The 24,034-nt window shown below is 28.0% G+C and overlaps 2 protein-coding genes across 3 annotated transcripts; both read right to left on the bottom strand.

Annotated features, from left to right (window-relative positions):
- Positions 1-2,115: 2,115 nt before the first annotated feature.
- Positions 2,116-9,279, bottom strand: LOC112691433 (alpha-crystallin B chain). Of its 2 annotated transcripts, XM_025565679.1 has the most exons (4): positions 9,092-9,279; positions 8,155-8,181; positions 4,196-4,400; positions 2,116-2,374 (listed from the first exon to the last, which is right to left on the bottom strand). In XM_025565679.1, the coding sequence occupies exons 1-4, from the start codon at positions 9,277-9,279 to the stop codon at positions 2,180-2,182; spliced, it is 615 nt and encodes a 204-aa protein (XP_025421464.1). In that variant the 3' UTR covers positions 2,116-2,179. The 2 variants fall into 2 exon arrangements, with proteins under 2 accessions (XP_025421464.1, XP_025421465.1); XM_025565680.1 differs by lacking the exon at positions 8,155-8,181 and having other exon boundaries at positions 2,180-2,374.
- Positions 9,280-20,944: 11,665 nt separating this feature from the next.
- LOC112691438 (alpha-tocopherol transfer protein-like) lies at positions 20,945-23,259 on the bottom strand. The gene is made up of 6 exons (XM_025565686.1): positions 23,145-23,259; positions 22,240-22,396; positions 21,920-22,172; positions 21,748-21,858; positions 21,557-21,662; positions 20,945-21,462 (listed from the first exon to the last, which is right to left on the bottom strand). Exons 1-6 carry the CDS (start codon positions 23,257-23,259, stop codon positions 21,311-21,313), a joined length of 894 nt encoding a protein of 297 aa, XP_025421471.1. The 3' UTR covers positions 20,945-21,310.
- Positions 23,260-24,034: the final 775 nt, after the last annotated feature.

Below are 24,034 nucleotides of genomic sequence, written 5' to 3'. Positions count from 1 at the left end.
AGATACCTATAATGGCTTTCAAAATTATTGCAAGCCCTAATTTTTAGTGTGCACTCCCGAAACCAAAATTCTGCGAACGTCTATGTTTTTATGTACTATTAACCAATATGCAGCCGAAGCAGCCATCGTAACTCTAGAAGAGTTTTTTCACAATGCTTCAACTGTTGTGATCACTAACCCCTAAAACATATACTGAACAGCTTACGGAATCCATTTCTACACCAATGACGACAACTCTTCGCTTATTTCTCAGGTTTATAGCAGTGATAAATTATAAATTATACGACTAGAGTCGAATGCAACAATTTTAAAAATAATAAAATAAATTAAATAACATAAAATCACGATCGAATAAACCAAAGGATAATTTAATATAAGAAATGCCACCATTATTTTTCGATTCTAAAATTACATATTAATGCATGCCATACGTGTTAGTATATGCAAAAAAAAAATATATATAGTATCACCAATCAATTCCTTGTTTCACTCATAATCTAAAATAAAATCAGTTTGTTAAAACCAGGGCTCGGAAGTTCTAGCAAATGCATATTTTTCTTGTTTCATCCTAGAACATCCGATGTAAAATACAAATATGTTTCAAACTACTCGGATATTATCAACTAATTTAAAGATTTGAAGGAATTGCATATTTATAGTTATGTTATAGAGCTGTTGAATCTTACACATTATAAAAACTACAAATTAAAATTGCAGGCAATCTTGACTAGAGCTCTTAAAACACGTGTCACGGAATTCACGTGTACACGTGAAATACATGTTTATCCAAAATATATATCCATTTTTACAATGGTAAAATTAGTAATTTTATGTTATACACTTGAAGTTTTAATAAAATATTAATAGTACAGTATTAAGTTAAGGATATACGTTTTTATTTTGGATTTTACACATGACACGTGACACGTGAATTCCGTGAATTCACGTGTATTAAGAGCTCTAATCTTGACACATGATAAATCAAAATCATAACTAAAAATAATACTAAAATATTTAATAGATCAAATAATTGTATTCAAATTTTATATTATATTCTATTATAGACAACGCGTCATCGGTTAAAATGTTTACTTAAATTTGTGGTATGTTTAAATTACACGAGGTTTTAAAATCAAAAGATTTTATCTATAAATTACAGTTTGCGAGCGCACATATATTATGTACAAAGTACACAAGAGTTGTCACTTGACTTTTTGGTTCGTATAATTATTAATATTTACTGTACACATACATCCTATTATTCACGATAATTTTATGCGATATATTATTTTTGGTGGATACCATATGAACCGAGAGAAAGAAACTAAGAACACTCATCGTGTTGGAAGAAGTACTTAAGGAAACATTCTATTTTCGTGTTTTTGTGCACTCGTAAACCAGCTTTATTGCCACTATCTAGATTAGGCGTTGAACGTTGTCCAAAAAACTGATCAAGGCTCGAGGCGGCAGCAAATCTAAATATGTTCCAGAGGAATTTCGGGATAATTTTAGACTATTGGTGTGCTTCCTGTCATGACATTTTGGCATTTTCGTTCAAACAAAAAAACAAAAAAGAAGAAATAAATCATGAAAAAGGCAAATAATTTATATTAGTATAAGTAATTATAACATTAAAAATATAATTATAATAATAATTAAAATATAATTTTTCATCATTTTCATAATCGATCGGTAAGTTAATAATCATTAAAACATTAGCTAATTAATTGCAATTTTATCTTATTTTTGTAACACAAATATGCATGTGTGTATAATATATTGTATGTAAGTTTGTAGTTAAATATATAAATATTTATATAAACAAAGTATTCATTCTTCATTGTGTTTACAGAACATTTTAGGAACTAGTGTAAAATATTTTCTAGCATGAAGTGCAACGTGGTCGTCATATAAGCTCTATAGTATAATATAATGCATTCTATGCAAAATAATACTACGATAGTAAGTACAACGCCGTTTACATAAAAATATATTTTTTTAATATATAGGTTTGATTTTTTTTTTTTTTAACATAAAGAAAAAAAATTGAAAACTGAAAGTAATTAAAAACCAACTTTTTTTTTTTGTTGGAAAATTAATGAATTAAAAATTATAATATTAAAATAAATATTTAAATTTGTATGCTTTCTAAAAATTGATCACTAGGTGGAAAAAATAATTAATGGTGTGAGATTGGAATCAATTTATCGGGACCACCGAGAGCGGGCAACGGTGCTTCAACAGTTAACACGCCATCTTTACTGAGGGACGATTTGATAGCCTCTGGATTGGTTCCTTTGGGAAGTAAAAATTCACGGTTATACTCTCTGTAAACTGATTTTGAATCCGATTTTTCCTCGTGTTTAGCATGTACCTAAACAGATAACAAATGAAAGGGAAAATGAATATAAATAATTTAATATTGATTATCCATAGGTAAATAGGTCCAACAAATAATAGTAATTATAATTTCTATTGTTTTTGCAGTATCTGATGTTTCTTAGATTTAGCTTTTGAAGTAATAGGTTATGCCTAAGTAATAGGTATGAACAAGGAAATGGGTAAAACTAAGTAGACATTTAACCATAATCAGACAAAACGATTACCTTGAAATTATAAATATCATACACAGATAAACCATAATTGTGTATAAAACTGAATATATAGTATAAAAAATGGAACCTACCTACTCTTATAAATAAAATATTTAAAACACAAAATAATATTTTTATTATAAAAATAATTGTTATTATTTACAATTACTTGAAAACAGACCAATAAAGTACCTATTCTGAAGATCTAGTTAAATTGGTCTAGTGATTTTAGGTTCAGATCACTAGAGCGTAATATAACCTAAGTACATATGTACAAAAATAACATTGCATTGTTCTTGGTTACAAATTACTTTTTACATAATAACATAGTGAGTTTAATCTAAATCAGATATTTTTATGGTGAGCTCCATCGTAGATGCATTGATTTTATAGTTTTACAGATTTTATTGAAATAGTTAACGATTCGTTATGCTTTATGAACTTATAAAATTAAAATTAGTAAACTCTTTAAGTTCAATTTAATAAAATTAAAATCAACAATTTTATATTTCGACATTTAAGAAAACGTTACAACGTTCTTTCAATTAATTAAAAAAAAAACCAAACTTACTTTTTACTTTACTTATTTTTTGTAAATGTTATATTTTTTTATAAAGGCTTATATCAGTATAAAACTAACTAAATAATCGATCCAACATCATCCTATTATGAAATTTTTTTTATTTTTTTAAATCAACCTAAAATTACTTTTTTAATGAATATAATATTAATAACTCGTATCCGACATGAACCATAGTATATTAAATATGTTTAAGTTATGTATTACTTGCATCTTGCACACGAGATGATTGTTACGAAGGCTCCTAACCATTTATGGAGTTTATCGAGTGTAGACAAGGTCGATTAAGGCGTGGGTCGTTTACAAGTGTGTCGTGGCGTGTGTTTTAATTTTTTTTTTTTTTTATTTGAATAAACGGGCACTCCTAGGCGAGAGAAAAAACAGGTGGACTATATGTAAATAAGTGATCTTTGGAAAATATTAAAATTAATAACAAAATAAAATATCTTCGATTTAGTGTGACAAATCTATTATTGAGTTTACAAGGTTTCGATACAACATACGTGTAATAAACATGTAGAACAATAATTCATTTATAAACGTATACATTTTTTTTTAGAAGCTTAATAAAATATTTAAACCATCAAGGTCGCACGCACCAACGTTTACATTTCTACAACATTAAATGTGTGAAGGTTGGCAAATCCGTGGTCAACTTGAGCAATTATTTCGATACTATTTACGTTCGACACCACCTTACATAGTTGTGGAAATTAATACCATTCACACAATGTAATTCGTTTCCGGCTTTTAAAGTAACTCTTCGCCATGTGCAAGCTTAACACAATTCTTTAAATAGTACATTGACTACGAGGCATTATAATACGCAAGAAATACTTAATAACAAAACTGGTTTCGAAATTATTTCGTTACACGTAAGAACTAGACGCATCCGGTGTTATTTTATTTTTATCGTACAACTATAATATGAGTAGGAAGACACTTCACTAACGATCGGTGGTAACTCTATGAAAAACCTTATGGTTTTTTTTTCTAATTCAATCTGAACTCATATACGTACCAACAATTTGTTGTCGACTGTCTTGACAACAATTTCCTCGGGTTCGTATTGACTGACGTCGAATCTAAGTTTTAACATTTTATTATCACCATCTTCTTGGATTAGAGGTGAGTTGATGTTTTCAACCCAACCACTGGGTGTGGCCCCAGTTGACAATCGACTTGGTGGTAATTCACTGTGATTTGAGGTGATAGTGTTTTGAGAGCTAAAAATAAATAGTAAAATCAAAATTACAATATAGAAATATTTAACTATTTTTGAATTCACATGCTTGAATGATAAAAGAAAGAATAAACAAGATGCTTAAAACTTAAATGTGTAGTTACAACGTGCGTATAACGTGTGTCAAAAAATAAAAGTAATAAATATAAAATAATTTATGAACAAATACAACCATAGATATTCTAAACAAAATAAAATTTGTAAATTTTGACCTTAGCGATTTTTTATACATTTTAATTAGATAAAAGAATTTGTCAGATAACCATCCTAGTCAAACAATATGGTTGATACAATACTATTAATTATGACGGAAAAAGAGTTTTTATAATAAATCACAATTTTAAAATCGAGGAAAATAAGAGTTAATATTCACTTTGCACAATTATTTTTACTAATCTCTAAATTAATTGAATACTATATAAGTAAGTTAGAAACTATGTTAAAGAATTTACATTAAACAGATAATTTTTTATCTTTATTAATAAATCAAATTTTTGTTAATAATGACATCCTAGTTCGAATTTTGGAATTTGAAGTTACAACAGGATATTAACAAATCAGATACAATAAGAACTGTAGGTGTATGACGAGTACCATAGACATTTTGGTTACAAAATGGCTTAAACAATTACTTGATGGTAATTTGCACTGCTGTTGTCATTTGTGAAACTATTAATTTAAAATTTAAATAATGTATCTACCCAACAAATTTTCTATTATTCAATTTGACATATACGAGGTCAAACTGTAGTATTTATACGGCTTCCATTATTATAGTTATGATCTGTATGTCAAAAATAATAAATATTCTTTTTGCAAAAAAATAAAAAAAAAAATAATAAGGAATGAAAGTGACCTTTCAACGGTGATAAGAACTTCGGCGTGTAAAAAATTAGGGTAATAACCCTGTACATTGAAGTACGTAAAAAAAATATATAAATATCTATAGATATTTAATTAATTAAATTAGTTAATAAAAGTTTAACTATAAAACACAGTAAAATAGTTGTAAGATTCTATAGTAATAATTAAACATACAAAATTAAAAACTTTAATTGTACAAATCCAAACAAAACAATTACCTAAAATAAATTTACATAAAATAATAATTAAAAACTATTTGTATCTAATAGTGTAGATTTAGTTATTTTGGAAAACATCACATAATAATCCTGTTGAACAGAAGCAACATTTGAATACATTTTATAATCATGCAAAATATCCTTCTATGTAAGTACGTTTATACGAAAGTGAAAATATGGTATTCATAAAAAATATAATGTTAAATAGTGAAAACAATTATCTTGATAGGAACAAACATTGAAATTCAAACCATACTGTATAATAATATTTTATGACTTCGAATACTATTATTCTCGATTCGAATACTTACAAATAAAATAGTTTTCAATAATCAAGTGATAACGTAAGCTAAACGTAAGAATACAGTCACGAATTAATGGTAGTACATACAAGTGGCACGTTTCCACGTTCCAAGTTACGTCACTACCGTTAGAAACATAAGTTTAAGGTGATCTTTTAGTTTATTACTTAGTATCCTATATATTCATGTAGCTTACTTGAATATAATAACACATAAAATTAAGTTTGGCATATCCTTTTTAAAATTCTTGTAAACATTTATAATTTTTTTATATTTTGGCATTTATTTATTTAACGTACAATATTGTAATTTTCTAATTGGGTCGTGGTTTAGATAATATACCTTAAATATCACGAAAAGGTGATTTAAAGAACTTTAAATTAACCCCAAAAATAATTATATTAACAAAACACTTGACATTTTGTTTTGTATATTGTTCAACGAAATATATTTATATTTATAAACAGATTAGAGATCTATATAACTATGATTTATTTATTTTAAATAGTTGACATAAAACACTAAATTAAAATAACCTAAACAGCGATATGGTATAGTGCGATACGATAGATATACATATAAATATACCAAGGTTAGGTGCCTTGCAGGACCAGCAGGATAGCAGGAGTACAATAATGTAGAGTGCAGAAAATGATAAGTCCAACGTTAGTTGGAATAGAAAAAAACCATTAGAAATTTACAACATAAATTTGTACAGGTGAGGTCCCACAATCCCACATGACTGCGTGTTTTAATAAATTATGTAGACCTATATTGCAATGTAGGTACATTAATAGTTTTTTGTGTCATCGTCAACGTTAATCTCCACTATACTACCATTAATAATCGCTAAGACAGATAAAACGCCTATACCATTTTTAAAACAGTTTTATCCGTGGGTCAACATAACTAAAAAAGCAACAATAATTTATTGAAAAACTAGTTGTTTTCCCTAGGATCATCCATAGGCAAAAAAATCACGATTTTAAGGGTACTTGTTTTCAAACATTTTAAGTCATGAAGAATGTTCATCTGAAGAAATATAAAAATCAAAAGAAAATCGTGCGGCTCTTCTCCTAATAAACATCTACCCATTCGTTCGACGATGGTTAAGTTAGATTTATCTGAAATTCAATGTATCATTATCAATATCCATAGTAAAATTATTATTTTCACCAGTTCTCTGTTTGTATTCAATTATTTGGAAGCCTGATCATAAATAATATATTCCCAGTGTACTATGCGAAACTTTTTGTACTCTGTGAAAACGCATATTACACCAACTAGGTTTAATATGTCATTTGATCGCCGGACCGTAGTGTGCGTTACCGCACATGAGAGTAGGTATACACGTCAGTCGTTAGTAATTATTACTGATTGTGTTATAGTGAAATAACAATAATGCAATTCCCATCACGACCTTCTATTGTTATAGGCAAAACCGTGCAGAACGACTGAAAACAAGCGCAATCAATGTCAACCCGCTGATGATTCACGATTTGTTTTGTAATACATTCCGTACGTATATTTATTTTTGTACAATGAATAGTACCATAATATTATATCTATAATTTAGCCGTTTTGTACCTACCGGCTGTTCGACGAGTTTAAAACCGGTAAATACCCGGTCCGAGCTATTAGAATTGTCATCTCTATTTTTGTACATTCGAAACTACTTGGCTTTAAAACGAAAATAAGTATTCGATATTATACACAGCGTTCACGTATTTACACGAAACGCGCCCAAAAAAAGAAGCCTACAAGCTATGTTTGTACATGTATATTTAGAAGTACAAATAGTGTGATGCAAAGTATTTGACTAAAATTATCCAAAAAACTTTTTTGGTACTAATTAAATTCAATATTTAATGACAATTTTAAACCATAATATTTACAAATTAACATCGCTATAAAAATGTATAAATATACATTTGTATTGAGTGCTCAAATTAATATATGGTAAATATTGCATTATTCAAAAATTATATGAAATTAAGTATAAATTGTAACTCATTACTCGAATTATATCGTATAACATGAATATGTATTTTTAATACTGATTTACTTTTTTTTTTTATTAGAAAATGAATTTTAAGTATATTGCAGTATAAGAAACAATTTAAACATTCTTTAAATTCTTTACATCACACGGTAATATAGGTACCACATACAATCCTTTGATAATGATTAATAGTGCATTCTTAATTATAAGTGGTCATATGCAAATTATGTACATATAGTGTCAAACATGGCGTGTTTTATACAGATTGTGATCTAAACCCTGCAAGTAGTGCTCGAAGAAATAAATGCAAAATGGGCATGCCAATTGCAAAAATTATATTATTGTACTTACAAGGACTTTTCTTCCACGTGCGATGTCCTTTTTTTTAGTACAGAATGATAAAAAAAAAATAAAATAAATATTCATTAGATCATATTGGTAATAACAGAGTTGTTAACAGCTAAAAAAAAGTATATTATTGAATTATATGAATACACAAACAAGTATTTTTTTTTTACTTTTTTAGAAAGTACACAATCTGTAATTATTTTTTTTTACAATAAGCATACGTGTGGAATGTTTTTTTGTTGACATGATTAATGGTTGATAAAAAAAGCCACCCAGCGGTGACACTTTTTATACTTGCTCAGATAAAAACTTAATTATGGTTCATGAGGTCTCTACACCATTAGCGAGCCAATCGTTTAGGAGGATTTCCAAGGATATCTTTTGAATTTAGTTGCCTGATGAGGGGGTTTTAGTGGTTGGCTAAGCGGAACCGAAATCATTTATAGAAGATGGTTACATTTTTGTTTTGGCTATGGTGTTTATATTTAGATCGGAGTGTAAAATGTGGTTTGAAAAGTAAAGGGGTGCACTCGTTATCAGGCGAAGAGTGGTTGATTGAAATGCTTGCATTTTCCGAATTGTTCGATGGTTTAGCTACTCCCAAACCTGGATACCGTAAGACTAAATCGGAATTAATAGGATTCTGTAAAGGTTTAATTTATTTTTTAAGTTAATTTTTGATATTTTGATTAATAAAAAATAGAGGTCTATGCGTCATTGGTCGAGTTATAGTCTTTTTTTTTTTTTAATGTGGTGAACACAGGTGTTTTGTCTAGATGCAAACCTAAGTAGTGAGCGTTTGAAACAAGAATTGAACATGGAATTTTACGAAGAACGCTCACGCTTAAATATTACATATTACCGTTGAATTTTCTAAAAAAACCTTTGCCTATATTACACTGTCGCTACGGTGTAGTTTAATATTAATAGTTATACAAACTTGGAAGTGGTTTTGAAAAAGTTGGACTCTCTGTTCATGAGTTCGGAACGGAACTTGGTCATCTCGTCTTCCATCTTTCGCATTTCAGCGTCGAAACGCTCACGGATGTTGCTGAACTCGGAGTCGATCACGCTGAAGTCGCCCAATTTGATAGGGATGTCTCGCTTGACGCCACTGTTATGTGCCATTTATGTTTAGGGAGAATGAAATCGATAACCGGACAAGGGACGAGGGGTTTTTACGGCTGTTTTACGACGTGTGTGTAGCGCAGCGGTGAACGCGACAACGTATTTTAATATCTGTACGCACGGTCGTTATATTGTATCGATACGGGTAGACGGTGTTATAGAAATTGATCGATGTTTTCGACGAGCGAGAGAATGAGAGAGAATGAGAGAGAGAGATCGATAGTGAACGACGGTGAGCACGTGTAACGTACGAATGAACACTGACGACAGCTGCGAATGCGCACTTGGTCTATATGAGTGAAAAATCGAACGCCCACCATTTTCACGCGGATGCTGGCCAAACGCGCACGCGCCAACCGTTGACACGTACGCGCGCGCGCCCATTCTCTTTCTCATTCCAAAGCTTCGGCACACATCGTAAATACGCGCGCGAAACGGTCAGCAATTAATAATTTACGTTTCGCAGCAGCGTGGGCGGCTGTGCCAAACAAAATATTCTAGAAACTTCCTCCAATGCTGACGAATCATTGCTTACGTGTATACGTATATACGTACCACACCGAGTGCGCTGTGCACTGGTTTATTTTTATTTTTTCTTACGTTCGCGGCACCACCTATGTACCACGGGCATGACGGTAACGAGCGCCTCCCCGTCGCTATGGAACCAATTGGTGTACGAATACTCTATGGTATAGGTACACCTTTATTTGGGTATTGTTATCTCAGGTAACCGTGACGCGGAAATATCTGTTCGATCGGAAATCGTTTTAATGTGGAACACCGTAGACGTCAATTAATCGATTCTCGATAACTGTTGATGTGTTGTTGATGACTTTTCGGCGGATCGGGATCGTCGACGTTAACAAATAAAGTTAATATAAGATATTAACAGATAAAGTTCTTGCGAAGCTCTGGTAACGGATTATTAAACGGTTGTGCTGATGATGGTCGTTGAATGTTCACTATTCGACAATTATTCAGCTCTCGGATAACAATGAATTTATTTATTTACATCAATTTTTTACATTACTACCAAGAACTTTTGCAAAACAGTTATCTAATGCGCTATAAAATAATAAAACTATATATAAAAACTATTTATAAAACCCACGAATCTTGATTTTTTTTCTCTACATTTATAATAACATTGAAAACATTTTCAAACACGGAAATATATACAAAAATCTTTTAAATTTATGTAAATAAAATAGAAAGAAAACTTATTGATTCATTTTAACTTAAAACCCAAAATTTTAACTAAGATAATAAAAACTATTTAATCGAATTGTTTCAGTTTTATTCCAAGGTGAAATATAGTATACTTATATTTCATATTATGTAATCAACATCAATCGACTTAGAATTTCAGAAAAAATATTATATTAAAATCCAACTTTCTTTCAATTAAACGATATATCATATTTTAAGATATATAGTTAAACAATGAAAAATTAATGAATTTTTATTGATTTTAAAAATTGATTATGATGTTATCATTTTATATTTCGTAATTTTCATTTTTTGTAGTAAAACTGGATCAAACATTATATTTTTGATTATTTAATTTAGTCTTATAATGGATTGTTATGATTTGTATTTAAAATAGAATAGGTCAATTTTGTATATATATATTATATTGTTAGTTTTCTAAATTTATTGTATGACGTAACGATTATTTAATCTATTTTTACCTAAAATTTATTATATACAGGCAAGGGTGCCCATAGGAAAATTCTCAAGGGGGGACAACATTTTTATTTATCAATCTATTCATAAATAGGAATGACCCACGATATAGGAAGGGGTTTACAATTTTACATTATACTATTACATTATATATATATCAAACTGGAAGACTATAAAATAATAATTATTTAACCAATTTACCATAAAAGTAATTTATTCAAATTTTTATTTAATTAATAATATAAATTGAACACTTAAAACATTATTTATATTTATTAAAATATTAATTTACAAATATTATATAAATATTATAGTGGTGTACACACACACACATATATACATACCGTATTTCTGGAAATACACAATATTTTAAGAATTGATAACTATCCATAGAATAGAAACGAAAAAGCGTATAGTTATTTATAACTGATAATTTGATTTTCCAAACTAAATAAATAGATTTTTCATGAACAAATTATAGATTTTCATATATTAAATTAAATTTTTAAATTATATTTAAATAAATATATTCTGATCATAGTAAATAATTTTCCAAGATTTTTGACATTTTCCAGGGGGGGGGACATGTCCTTCCCTTGCCCCCCCCCCCATATGGGCACCCTTGTATACGGGACCTGGTAAATAACTGTGACCTATAACAAATATTCAACATCATCTCTTTCGAAAATTTAACTTATAACTCAGTGCTTCCCAAACATTTTCGACTCACGACACCCTTTTTGATCTAAGGTTTTTTCGGGGCGTCCTTCGCCAAGTCATAACATGACTAATTATAAGAAACATTTTAGACCAGATGATATTTCATGATGGCCCGGCACCCCTGTATAGACATCGTGGCGCACACTTTGAGAACCGCTATTATAACTTATATACTTACTTCCAAGATCTAGCCAAAAAACTGTATGAAAATGTTGATTATAATTGGTACTTTAAAAATGTAGATATTTAGTTTATTCTAAGATTTGAATCTCCATAATCGAGTAAAGAGATTTTAAAATTGTTTGTTTGAATTGGTTATTTATAAAATGTATTCGAAATTTAAAATCGTTATAGGTAATACAAATTTAGTTTTTAGATTTTAATAAATTTCAAATATTTTTTTTATTAATATGATAATATATTTGCCATCAGGGGCATCCTTAGGAAGGGACAAATGGAGTAGTCATGGCCTTTTTTTCTTCAAATTGTTGTTATTTATTATTTATCCCATACTAGGAAAATACATTTATAAAGTTCGCATTTCTTTATAAATGGACTAGGGAAGCCGCTGTTTGTTATTAAGTCAATAATAAATTAATGTCATAAATTATAAACAATTATATTACAATACGATTTGCATTCAAAATAATCTATTAAAATTATTGAAACATATCTTAGTATTTACTTTTCTTCGTAATAGTACTCTTTGTGTTGCATATATTTTTCAATTTATGTAACTTCAAAGCAATTATTTAGTTCCGTACCATGGTTTTAAAATTTAATGTAATCACAAAAGTAAATGGAATCGTATAATAAATATTTACTACTTAAATACCAGTTCACGATAAGATAATAATTTATAAAAATTGTATTTTTTACATAACCATAACTTCCTAATATCATTTTAAGGCTAATGAAAAATTCCATAATATGCAATAGATAACTCTGGCAATTTGTACACGTCTACCACGTATAATATACTACGTGCAAGACGTAGAATCATTTCTATCCCCTAACAATTCAAAATTTCGAATGAAAAATGTATTCATGTTCCACAATTTAGTATAATACAATATGTTTTTCGTTAAACCGATGATAAATGCGATCCTTTGCGCTCGCCAAAAATCTAAATCCAAAAGTCCATTTCGACGGGTTAGTAATACCATTACCAAATATAAATACTTCATTGTATTTATAATCAATGGTACTTTTAATGATACTATAAGAGAGTATTGAGTACTCAAGAGACAGTAAATTTCAAAATTTGGCAAGAGGCAAATTATAAAATATTTAACAATATGTGACCTATGCTAATGACGTAATAGAATATAATATGATCGACGTTGGCTACAAGTCGATGTCGGGCTTTACACGAGGCGGATCGTTCGAGAACCACTAGTGAACTACAATACTGAATTAAATACTGATGGTATCTTTAAAATTATCGAAAACTGGATGTAAAACGTAAATGTGTATATGCGCATTCCGTGAGCCTTTGTAAAATAATTATATATATAACATAAACGTATACGTATACGTTTCAGCTGATTCATGTACGCGTTACACATTAATATGTGTGTAACGTATTAGTTTTTCATTAAGCATCGATGCAATTCCGTCATCCGTTTATAGTAATGTTACGATCGCAATCGAAATCGTGGCGGCCACGGCGGCAGGAGCAGCGTGCACCAACGATCTTACTACACAAAACGACCACGCAGGACGAAAAACGAGTCTTGAACGGGCGTATAATATGATGGGTGACTCATGCAACGCCGCCGCCGTTCGCCAACACATGCGTGACGTCAGTGTTAATTTAACGACCACGTATTTAATAGATACATTTTGTACACACAGAGACCCCCAGTGACGGCGCAAAGTTTATTTTTCTATGAAGCAGTTGCGTGCATTGGATGTCCACCCCAAATCAAAGTTTTAGATCCCGAGTTCAATTGTACTCGTAGATACATAAATATTGAACATACGGGTCCAAACAAAATAATGTATAATAATATTTTACGTCAAATGTGCAAATTGTGCAACTATTTTGTCACAAAACACTACCTACCCACCTCATTTTAGTCATGAAGCAGCTGCATCAATAAAACCCGAAACGCGTCGTCACTTGAAACCCCTATACTTGGACGTGCACAGGATATTTTAGGGTTACATTCGATTCGGTCGTAACTGCGATTTGTTTCCGAGAGTTCGTAAGAATAATTACCATACTTATAAAATAAGGTTTGGGATGCTAAAACAATATAACTTATGAATTTTATTGTGAATCTATGATCAGTAGGTTATCGATATCTGGTTCTTAAATCAACTAGAATATAATTGACAGCATAAATATTTATATGAATGTATACGTAGATATAATATTTTTAACATACTTCGGCATTATTGAATATTTATTAACTTTTGAACCAAATTGCCAAGCATATGATTATCAAATAGTAAACAAATACAGTGGATTATGTGGTGTAATTAAAGACTTACGGTACCACCGTACTTAGATTTAAATTTAAATTTTACAGTTCATGAACCCCAGACATTAATCCTGGTATTAAACATGAGCATCGCATATAATATTAACTCAATACAATGAAAAAATAAATAGTTAATTTAACTATAGTTAAAGTATTTTTAACTCTAAATTATAATTACTTATAGTAAAGTTATAAAGTTGGTTAAAATTACAAAACTGAAATAGCTATACTTTTATATTTGTTTTAACATTAAAATTGTGTACTATATTGTCACTATAATCATTGATTAAATTTAATGAATCAATGGTATAATGTTTAACAGTGGCGTAGCCAGGATTTTTAAATGGGGGGGGCTAACCACTTTTTTTGGATAAGTAAGGTAAGAGAGGATATGAGAATTCACTCTTAACCCCCCCTCACCATCTACCACCAAGTTTCTAAACGCATTTTAGTAGTAGCATTTTAGTATAGTTTTAAAAATATTTATTAATATATAATTTATAATAATAATAATAATTTTGATTTCAGTGTTCAGTCACTTGCTCCACTCTGACAGCTGCATTCTCTTAGGCGAATTTCTGGCAAATTCAGTTATTATTTCACTTTCATCGAATTGCTCTTTTTTATTTATATTAGCCATAGTTAATTCATTCAGTCTGTTTTCCGACATGGTGCTTCTTAAAAAAATTTTTAAGCGATTAAGTGCTGAAAACATTCTTTCCGGAGTGAAAAAGGTAACTGGTAACGTGGCGAATAATTGTAAAAGTATTTTAATGTTAGGTTGAAGATTGGTGCGATGAGAGAGTGAATCAAGAGCAGAATTCGGTTTTGGAATAGTATTTTGACTTCATTGTTGCTTCCATATGAACAGGTCAGCCCTGATTGTAGATGAGGTATCATCATGGAGATATATTGGACATATATTTTAGCAGCTTTTATAATATTTTTATCATCATACATATTTAAATTGGCCGGAATAAGTCCTTCAAGTGGCATAACATCAATAAGCCTTTGATTAAAACGAGCATTGATTCTATTAAATAGTCAAGATACATTATACATATAAACACGGCCCATGGGGGAGGCTATAGCCCCCTTAGCCCCCCCCTTGGGTACGCCGCGGATGTTTAATTATTATTACTATTAAATGTAGTTGCTTATTATTATTGATTTTACTATTTGTTAGGTTGATTCTTGTATGTAATTTAATCATTTTGGTATTTTAATATTGCGGTAGCAATTAAAATGTAAAGATAAATATACTATTTGAATTCATATTAATACAAAATGAATTTATTTATTATTGTTGATTTTACTATCAAATTTAATATTTTCACAATAAAATAATGCGGTAGCAATTTAAATTTATTTTTAAATATACTAATGTGGCGCACGCAGGGGGGGTTAAGGGATTGTAAACCCCCCCCCGAAATTTTCTTCGATGTCTAGGTTAAAATTTACAAATTTTACAAGTTTAAAATATGAAGTGCTAGTATTGAATACCTAGTATCATTGATTATAGAATAGTCTATTCTATTATCAATGCTATTATTTAAGTCAAAATATATTAAGGATTTGCATAATTTTGTTAATTTTAAAATGTGTTATATTTTTACCTTGACCCCTCCCCCCGAAAAAAATCCTGTGTGCTCTACTGAATTTTAACTATCGATGTTAAGTTTAAATGACTATTGTAAATAACTGTTTTAGATAAATTACCTCCTATATACTAGTTGTGATTCATTCAATGGTTTTACTTTGAATTTTTTTATAAATAAACACACTACCTATATAGGTATATAAATTGTTATAAATTTATTTAACAAAAATAATAGTATTAATTATAATAACTAACCATGGTTTATTATTTGCATATTGAAATGTATTTCGCAATATTGTTGATCGTATTTAAAAATGATTTTTGAGACAATGCATTCAAAGATCTTATTCAAATATTTTGTTGTTTATACTTCAATAACTTTATTTTTAATCATATTCTCGAAAACTATAAATAAATCACAAAATTACCTTTCTGAAAAAAATTATTGTATACTTTTTAAATCAGCAGAGATACATATATTACAAGGATATTTTTAAATATTTATTATTCTAAAAAAATAATAGATGCGAAAAAATATTTTTAGAACTTACCGTTTGACTATTTATTTTTATTTTATTTTTAATTTAAAAATTTTACAAAAATACAAAAATAATATAAATAAGTTGCACTGAAAAAACTATCTTGGCTCATAGTAGATAAATACATTTTTTATAAATATTTTATTTTTACGAAGATAAAAACCGAAGAAAAAATGATTGAAATGATAAAATGTATAGAGCCACATGAGAACAGCAGTTGGTGTTGGTAAGCCAAAAGTGGGAGGCTCATCCGAGTTGTGGTAGTGGATGAGGGTGACCCACTACGTTAGTTAAAAAAGGTAACAAGAGAAAATAAGGGTAAATATAAAAACAATGAAATGTGTATTAAAATTCATAAAATTAAAGAGTTAATTAAATCTGACGTATAATCGTTAACACAAAAAATAAAATATACTTCATTGTTATGAGAATCTAACCTAATGCAAACATTAATTATTAAACTAAGGCTGTGCTCTCACCAGAAGTAACTATCAACGGCGACGTAAATTCAACGCGACACGACATGTATTATCAAATCAACATGTTCTCACAGCCAGCAACACGACTATGAAGCAACTCAACTGTTTAAAAAATGTTTTTAAGCAACTCGACGTGTCAGTCTCTTTCCACCAGTTGCTCGTGATTATTGTATCATACTATAATTGAATAAGATACAATATTATATTTTTAAATTATTTATTTAGAATGGCTAACGAACAAGAAAAAAATGTAACTTTTATACAACTTATAGAAAGTCAAACATGTCTTTATGATATAAAATCATGTACTTTATATATTATACCCGACAAGATATAAAAGAAAAAGTGTTGAATAAAATTTCAATAACACAAATAATTCTAGTATGTTAACGATGTCCTTTTTATCATAAAATAATGAATAACTTATTTATCTTATACATACGTATGTATTTGACATACTTATAATATTAAATACATCATATTACACTTAAATAAATAAAATTATAACAATAATAATTAATATGCAATTAATAGATATAAGTTTTTTTTTTTTTTATTAAAGAAATATATATTTACAATCTATTGCTAGTGAATAATAAGTAAGTGATATAAAACTGGTTAAATAATGAAAATATAAGTTAAAGATAAATTAAGTTTACTTTAATTTTTTTTTATGAGAACATAAAGGCAACTTAATTGAACTTACAATCGCGTCGTTATTTTGTTGCACCAAAAGTTGCTTTTGGTGAGAATACGGCCTAATAAGTATTATACTATTTTGATTTATGAATAATATTTAAACCTTATATCAATAAAATTACTATGATATTTTTAACAACAAACGGCAATGTTGAATTAAAATTTTAAAAATATTTTTTACTAGAAAATACTTTTTAACTAAAAAAAGGTAGTTTAATTTTTTTTTTATATTTATGCGGAAAACTCATGTACTAAAGTGTATTCATGTGGGTTATTTAACTGTAGATATTAAAAAATAAACAGTTTAGATTTAATTATATACAATTAAGTATAAACAATGTTTTTAAAGCATTTATTAGTTAAACAAATTAGTTTCTGGAAGAAACTAGAGAAAAAATAAACATATTTATTAGAAGACTTCCTGGTTGCCAAATGGCATTACAGTAAACAGCCAAATATAAAATTCGAGAAAAACTTATTAAATATTATAACAAACTCTAATTTGTTGACATGTTTGTCTTCTCGATACTTTATAAACAAGAACGATTATTATTATTATTATTATATAAATATTTTAGCACATCCAGGTAAAGTTAATTTATAGTGTTGTACATGCCTCTCCCAGATTAAATTACCTCAGTTCAACGTCAATAAAACCATTAACAAAATACTTAATAAATAATAAATAATACTTTGTAATATAGTAGATATATAATATAAGTTATAACCCTTGAAAAGCGATGAATTTGGTCATACCGTTAATAAAACTCTACGTAAATAATAATTAGTTAATTCTTGTCTCGACTTACTACACCCTACTTTGAAATCAAATATTCTTCAAACAAATTTTTTGTTTATAAAACAGTAATCAGGCCGGTTTTGACTTGTGAAAACCAAATATGGAACATTCGTGCTACACAAAACCTTCCAGAATATGAACTAGAAATTCATTAAAAATACCTTGTGGCTCATAATAATCAATCAATGTATTTCTCCGCAAATAAATCCAACTAATCGTTTATCAAAGTGAATTTTTTGACGTTTACTACTAACGTTCCATAACAAAATCACACTTGTGATCAAAATAATGTTCTCCTTCGTCGTTATTCTTAATATACCCTCCCGTGCATGCATATTTTATTCATTGAAGTAAATTATGATCGAAAACGATCGTCAGTTAAAACGTATAATATAAGAGATGAAATATGTCTACATGTATATTTTAAATTTCTTTAAAATATTGAACATAAACGGTAAGGTCGAACAAAATTGAAATTGCGTTCATTTACTTACAATTAATTTCGAAATTATATTAAATAATACATTACTCTGTAAAGCAAAGAACTAAGACGAGTCAGGAAATATGTCGAACACAAAACTTAATACGTTTTTTTTTCTTAATTTAAGAAAGTATATTAATATTAAATTATAAATTAACATATTGCCTAATTAATTTGTCTTGGTTTATAATACGTTTTTGAATAATATTATTTTAAATTAAAATTGTTTGTCTATCTATTCAAGTATTCTGAGAATGTTGGACTGATATACGAGTAGAACAAAACCATTTTTTTTACATGAACATGATACACACTGGAAAATATAATATGATTTATTTTGATTTTTAAATTGTAAATAAAGAGTTTTGGATTTATAAAATAATATAAAAAAATTACCTTAATAACATCAACAAATAATACCTAAAATAATATTTATTGTACACATTTTATCTATAATTTTTAGATATATATTTAGATAATTGTTTTAGATATAAATATTTATACTCTGTGTAAATTAGTAAATTATCTATACGTTTTAAAATTGATTTTATTTCTTCAATATTTTGTCTTATTTTTAAAGTTACATTTATTACACGAATAAGAACAGTTTTAAATCAAGAGTGATTTTTAACTGAAGACTCAGTTTTGGCTTGTCACATTGTTATTCTTTTTTATTTTATTTTTTAACGAACCGTACGATAATAATAATAGACTATGAATTTCAAAGACACCCGATTTTAATTCAAGTAAGTTCGAGACTTTTTGTTTTAAAAGACTTTAAATTATACCTCGACATTGAACATTTATTTTTGTCGTTGATACTATTCCAAAAATCATTGTCTGATTTGCCAAATCTACTATTAAGGAAAGAAATTATTGATTATGTCAAGATAATCGTGTGTACTCTTTAGAGTTTCAAGTAAAAAAACTTTCTCACTTATTGTATTTACAAATACGACGCTATTTGTACATAAGTATTTAACGTCAAGTACACGCCATGCATTTAATCAGTTAGTGACTGAGAATATTAAAAATGGTTTAAAATAATAATTTGAGTCAAGGGATTTATTTAAGAAACGACCGGTCAGAAACTAAAGAAGTTTTAGAGAGTGAAACATCTACCTGCCTAGACCATATATGGTGCGTGTTGATTTGTCTGGTAACCAAACGACGACTATTTTAGGATTAGTACCAGGCAACCAGTTAATGTGACACATTAAATGTAATTTTTAACCTTCGTTTTATAACTATTAACCATTAATAAATATATATACATATTTATGTATGTATTAACTTTTTATAACATATTTCGTTTAAAAATTAATTGAAATAAATACATCGTATATTATGCGTAAACAGTTGTATATTTTTGTACATTCGATGGTATGAAGTATAATTTTTATTTTTCCACAGTTGTATCTAAATATTTAATACATTACAGTCATAGAGTATAACTCCGCTTCACTTATAATATGCATAAAATATATTAGATCCTATGAATGCACATTGTTGGTGAAGATTACAGTTATATGTTATCTCCTACAGTCACTCGGCTATATTTAAATATGTACGAATTGTTTCATATCGTTTTTATTAATAACATAGTTCATGTATATGAATGGTATATTTAAAAATAATATTGTTTCAATTATAACGTAACTATTAATTATTTTTATGATAGCCAATTCAATAAATTAATACCAATATATTTTTAATTTATCATTCAAAAATACTTATGATCCATATAAAATAGGCGATCATTACTAGCCTACGCTCCAATAATGATTTCTGTTGTTTGATTTTGTTAGATGTACAATGAATACTAAAACGTAATTATTATCTATAAATTATAGTTAATCTTAGAAAATGATTGCTTATTCATTGTACTAACATTGAAGTTTATTTATTTTAATAGCTAGTAATTACAATAGTTCGGAAAGTTAACTAAAAAGACTATACAAATAGATGCCGCCCATTTTCCGCTTTAAACTCTAAAATATCGAACTAGTCAGTATCAATTTAATTTCAGGTGTTTTGTGTGATTGCCATTAATAAGGTGATTTCCATATATACTAATATGTGCATAATATGTTTATATATATGTGTGTTTTTTGTTTAATTGTTGATGTTCAACAGTGAGATATATAAATATATATTTATAAATGATATATCTCACTGTTGAACACCAACAATTAAACAAAAAACTCATAAGAAAATGAAAAATAAAAAACTACAGCCGTGATAGATATTCATGTACACAATTGCCGTGTTAGCGATAGAGTATATAGTGCAGTTTAAAGAAATTTGAAATATTAGCCAAAAGAAATGCAAGTCAATGTTATCCGGCAGAAAGCCTTATACAGTGGTATTATTATTCACTATTGTATTTAGTGCGTATCTTAAAGGATGATATTATTTTAAATAAGCTATCGTCTAATTGCGTACTGAATAATTACAGTTTTATATTATATAATAGTATATCATATTATATTATATCCATAATATTATGTATATCGCGAAAAAAAAAATTAACAATGTTTCAATCCAAGTTCAATGTTTTAAAAGAACCTTCGACGCCAAAGAAGTCACTTTCTGTTTTTGGTTTCCCAGGGCGTTTTTGTTCATCCACTCTGAACCGTTCTTCTTCCAAAAACCACTGTCTCATTTCTTTGATATTATTATATGTATCGACTAAATTAATTAAAACATAGTTTAAGATTAACTGTTGTAATTTTGTTATTGTCAAACGTTAATTATTTTAATTTAATTTTTTCAATTCACCCACCTTCTATATCTTTTATTGATTTTCCACTGCCTCCGAATTCAATTGGCATTATTTCTTTAGGTACATGTTCAAATATTGTTTCGGAATTCACTGAGTGGTAGAATAACTGAAACAACATAATTAAATGTGTACCATTAACTATGATACATGTATGTAGGTAATATGTTACTGTTAAAAACAGATAATATTACTTTTTCTGATAATTCCTTTTTCATAAATGGTTTTGTCATACTAGTTATCATATCAATGAAGGGTACGGTGTTTATCGTATGAATACCTTTTAGACGAGCTGGTAATCCTTCCTAAAATGGATATTTTCTTGTTAATTAAATCATGAATTAAAATCATTATTTTTGGTCATACTTGCAAGAAGTATACGTATTTTTTCATCATATTAATACCAAGACGACCAACATGGCTGAGACTAAAACCTTTCATGTCGTAAACAATAATAAGTCCATTGAATGTTCCTGAATTCATTAGCAACATGTCAATAATCATGCTGAGAGCTTTAATGAATTCTGTTAAAACAAAAAACTCTGCCTCTAAACGTTTAGCATAAACAATTATAACTCTGCAACCATCAGTAGTTGACCCCGGCAAAACGTTAAATGATCTATAAAAAGCAATGTATCCATAAGTTGAATATCATTTTACTCACAACATTTATTTTTTATTTTTACATTGTTTTAAATGCTTCAGCCACAGGTTTCAGTTCAACGTCTCGTTTTGTGAATAGCTCAGGTGAATGAGTACGAAGAGTGAAATACGATTCTATTGTTACTTTAGTTGGTTCCAACCGATAATAACAACTATGGAAAAACAGTATAAGGAGCTCATCTGAAAATGTTTATTTTGTTAATATCTTTGAATGAGATATAATTTATGTTATAGGTATCATATTAAACAGATTTCACAATTATAAAATACTTTCATAATAATATGAAATCATTTCATTATACATATATATATATATATATATATATATATAATTATTGTTATTTCAATTATTATTATATATTTTATTTATTTCAAGTAAGTTTGAGTAGTGATTATTTCAGGAGTTGACAAAAGGGAGAGGAAATACCCCCAGAAAAATGTTCGACTGTATGGGAAATATTTTAATTTATCTTTAACTATTTTCCTATTAGGACCGGGAATATTTATTATGCATTTTAAATACACATCTACAAAATTTGTATTTTAAAAAATATTTTTGAACTTTTCCATAAATATCAGTTTTTGATTACATTAACACCCATTACCAGTTTTGAGGTGCGTGAAAATGCTAAATTATTTCAAAAAATATATCTGGAAGATTTAGAAATATCATTACAAAATGAATGCATTCACTTTAGAACACACTTAAAATTTTTAAAAAAGGAGAATCAAATTATACCTAAAAGTGTTCAGTGTATGTTGGTATTTATAAAATAGAATAGTTAAAGTGTAATAGTTACAGTGCCGAATCTAAGTCTCAAGAGGTCAGGGTACAAATATCAATTGGAGTGCCCTTAAAAAAAAATTGACTCAACTTATAGCATAAGCCTATAGGTGTAAGTGGTATAACTAAGTACTGACTACTCACCAGTAATGTGAGGAAGATGAGGTTGTTTGGATATCCATTCTCTAAGATGATTTAATTCTTCTTCTTTGAGTTGAGGGTTTTTTGTAAATTCATCAGTTACGCTGAAAAATTTCATATTTATATGGTTTACGATCACTTATATTATTCACGACTACCAGTTTTTGACAGTATGACAATATTTAATAGAACTACAACATTTCTCAATTAATTTTTCGTTATATACCAAATATGGTGTGCAGCAATAATTATTATTTACGATTTTTGAATGCACGGGAAATCCTTGAAAGTTCTGTTGTTTGTGACATACACAATTATTAGGTTCCTATCTACAGGGAACTTTTTTATAATTTCATACGTGTACTATAAAATATCAACTTTTGATTCAAACATTTTGTAAAAATAACATTATTATAATCGTACTTTATTTATTTTATTATACGATATTCATATTATATTATTATTTATTTTCAAATATTCAATATTAAATTATTATAAAATACTGATTTTTACTACAAATAAAGTAGTAATTGTAACAATTTTCGATTTTATAATATTGTTACAATGTTCAAAGGTAAATTAAAAATACAAACTTATGATGCTTCGTGGTTCATCAATTTATCGACCGATAATTATATCAGCATACTTAATTATAATCTATGATTATTGTATTTAGTTTTAAATTAAATGTTATCGATTCATTTCAAATAAAATACTGAAATAGATATCTGAAGTAAATTAATCCAATAATGATTTAATTATCTATAATCTATGTGATATGGTTATAAAATAATTATAATCAATGTGTGAGAATATTTTAACAATCCATTTAACTTACCAAGAAAAACTCGGCTGTTCATTACCCTGTATATTTCAATGTAACATAAATATAT

Source organism: Sipha flava, unplaced genomic scaffold, assembly GCF_003268045.1.
Source record: "Sipha flava isolate LNK unplaced genomic scaffold, YSA_version1 613_pilon_pilon, whole genome shotgun sequence".
Taxonomy (NCBI): Eukaryota; Metazoa; Arthropoda; class Insecta; order Hemiptera; family Aphididae; genus Sipha; species Sipha flava.
The sequence above is the reverse complement of the archived record's forward strand: the minus strand, read 5'-3'. Positions and strand labels throughout refer to the sequence as shown.

Bases quoted from the DNA above. Each gene is read 5' to 3' on its own strand.
- LOC112691438 (XM_025565686.1), bottom strand. From the start codon at position 23,259: ATGAAATTTTTCAGCGTAACTGATGAATTTACAAAAAACCCTCAACTC. The intron at 22,397-23,144 runs GTGAGTAGTCAG...AAACATTTTCAG, and splicing joins TCATCTTCCTCACATTACTG to ATGAGCTCCTTATACTGTTT. The intron at 21,463-21,556 runs GTGGGTGAATTG...TAATTAATTTAG, and splicing joins ATCAATAAAAGATATAGAAG to TCGATACATATAATAATATC.
- LOC112691433 (XM_025565679.1), bottom strand. From the start codon at position 9,279: ATGGCACATAACAGTGGCGTCAAGCGAGACATCCCTATCAAATTGGGC. The intron at 8,182-9,091 runs GTTTGTATAACT...ACTAAAAAAAAG, and splicing joins TTTTTCAAAACCACTTCCAA to GACATCGCACGTGGAAGAAA. The intron at 4,401-8,154 runs GTAAGTACAATA...ATTTATTTTTAG, and splicing joins CACGTGGAAGAAAAGTCCTT to CTCTCAAAACACTATCACCT.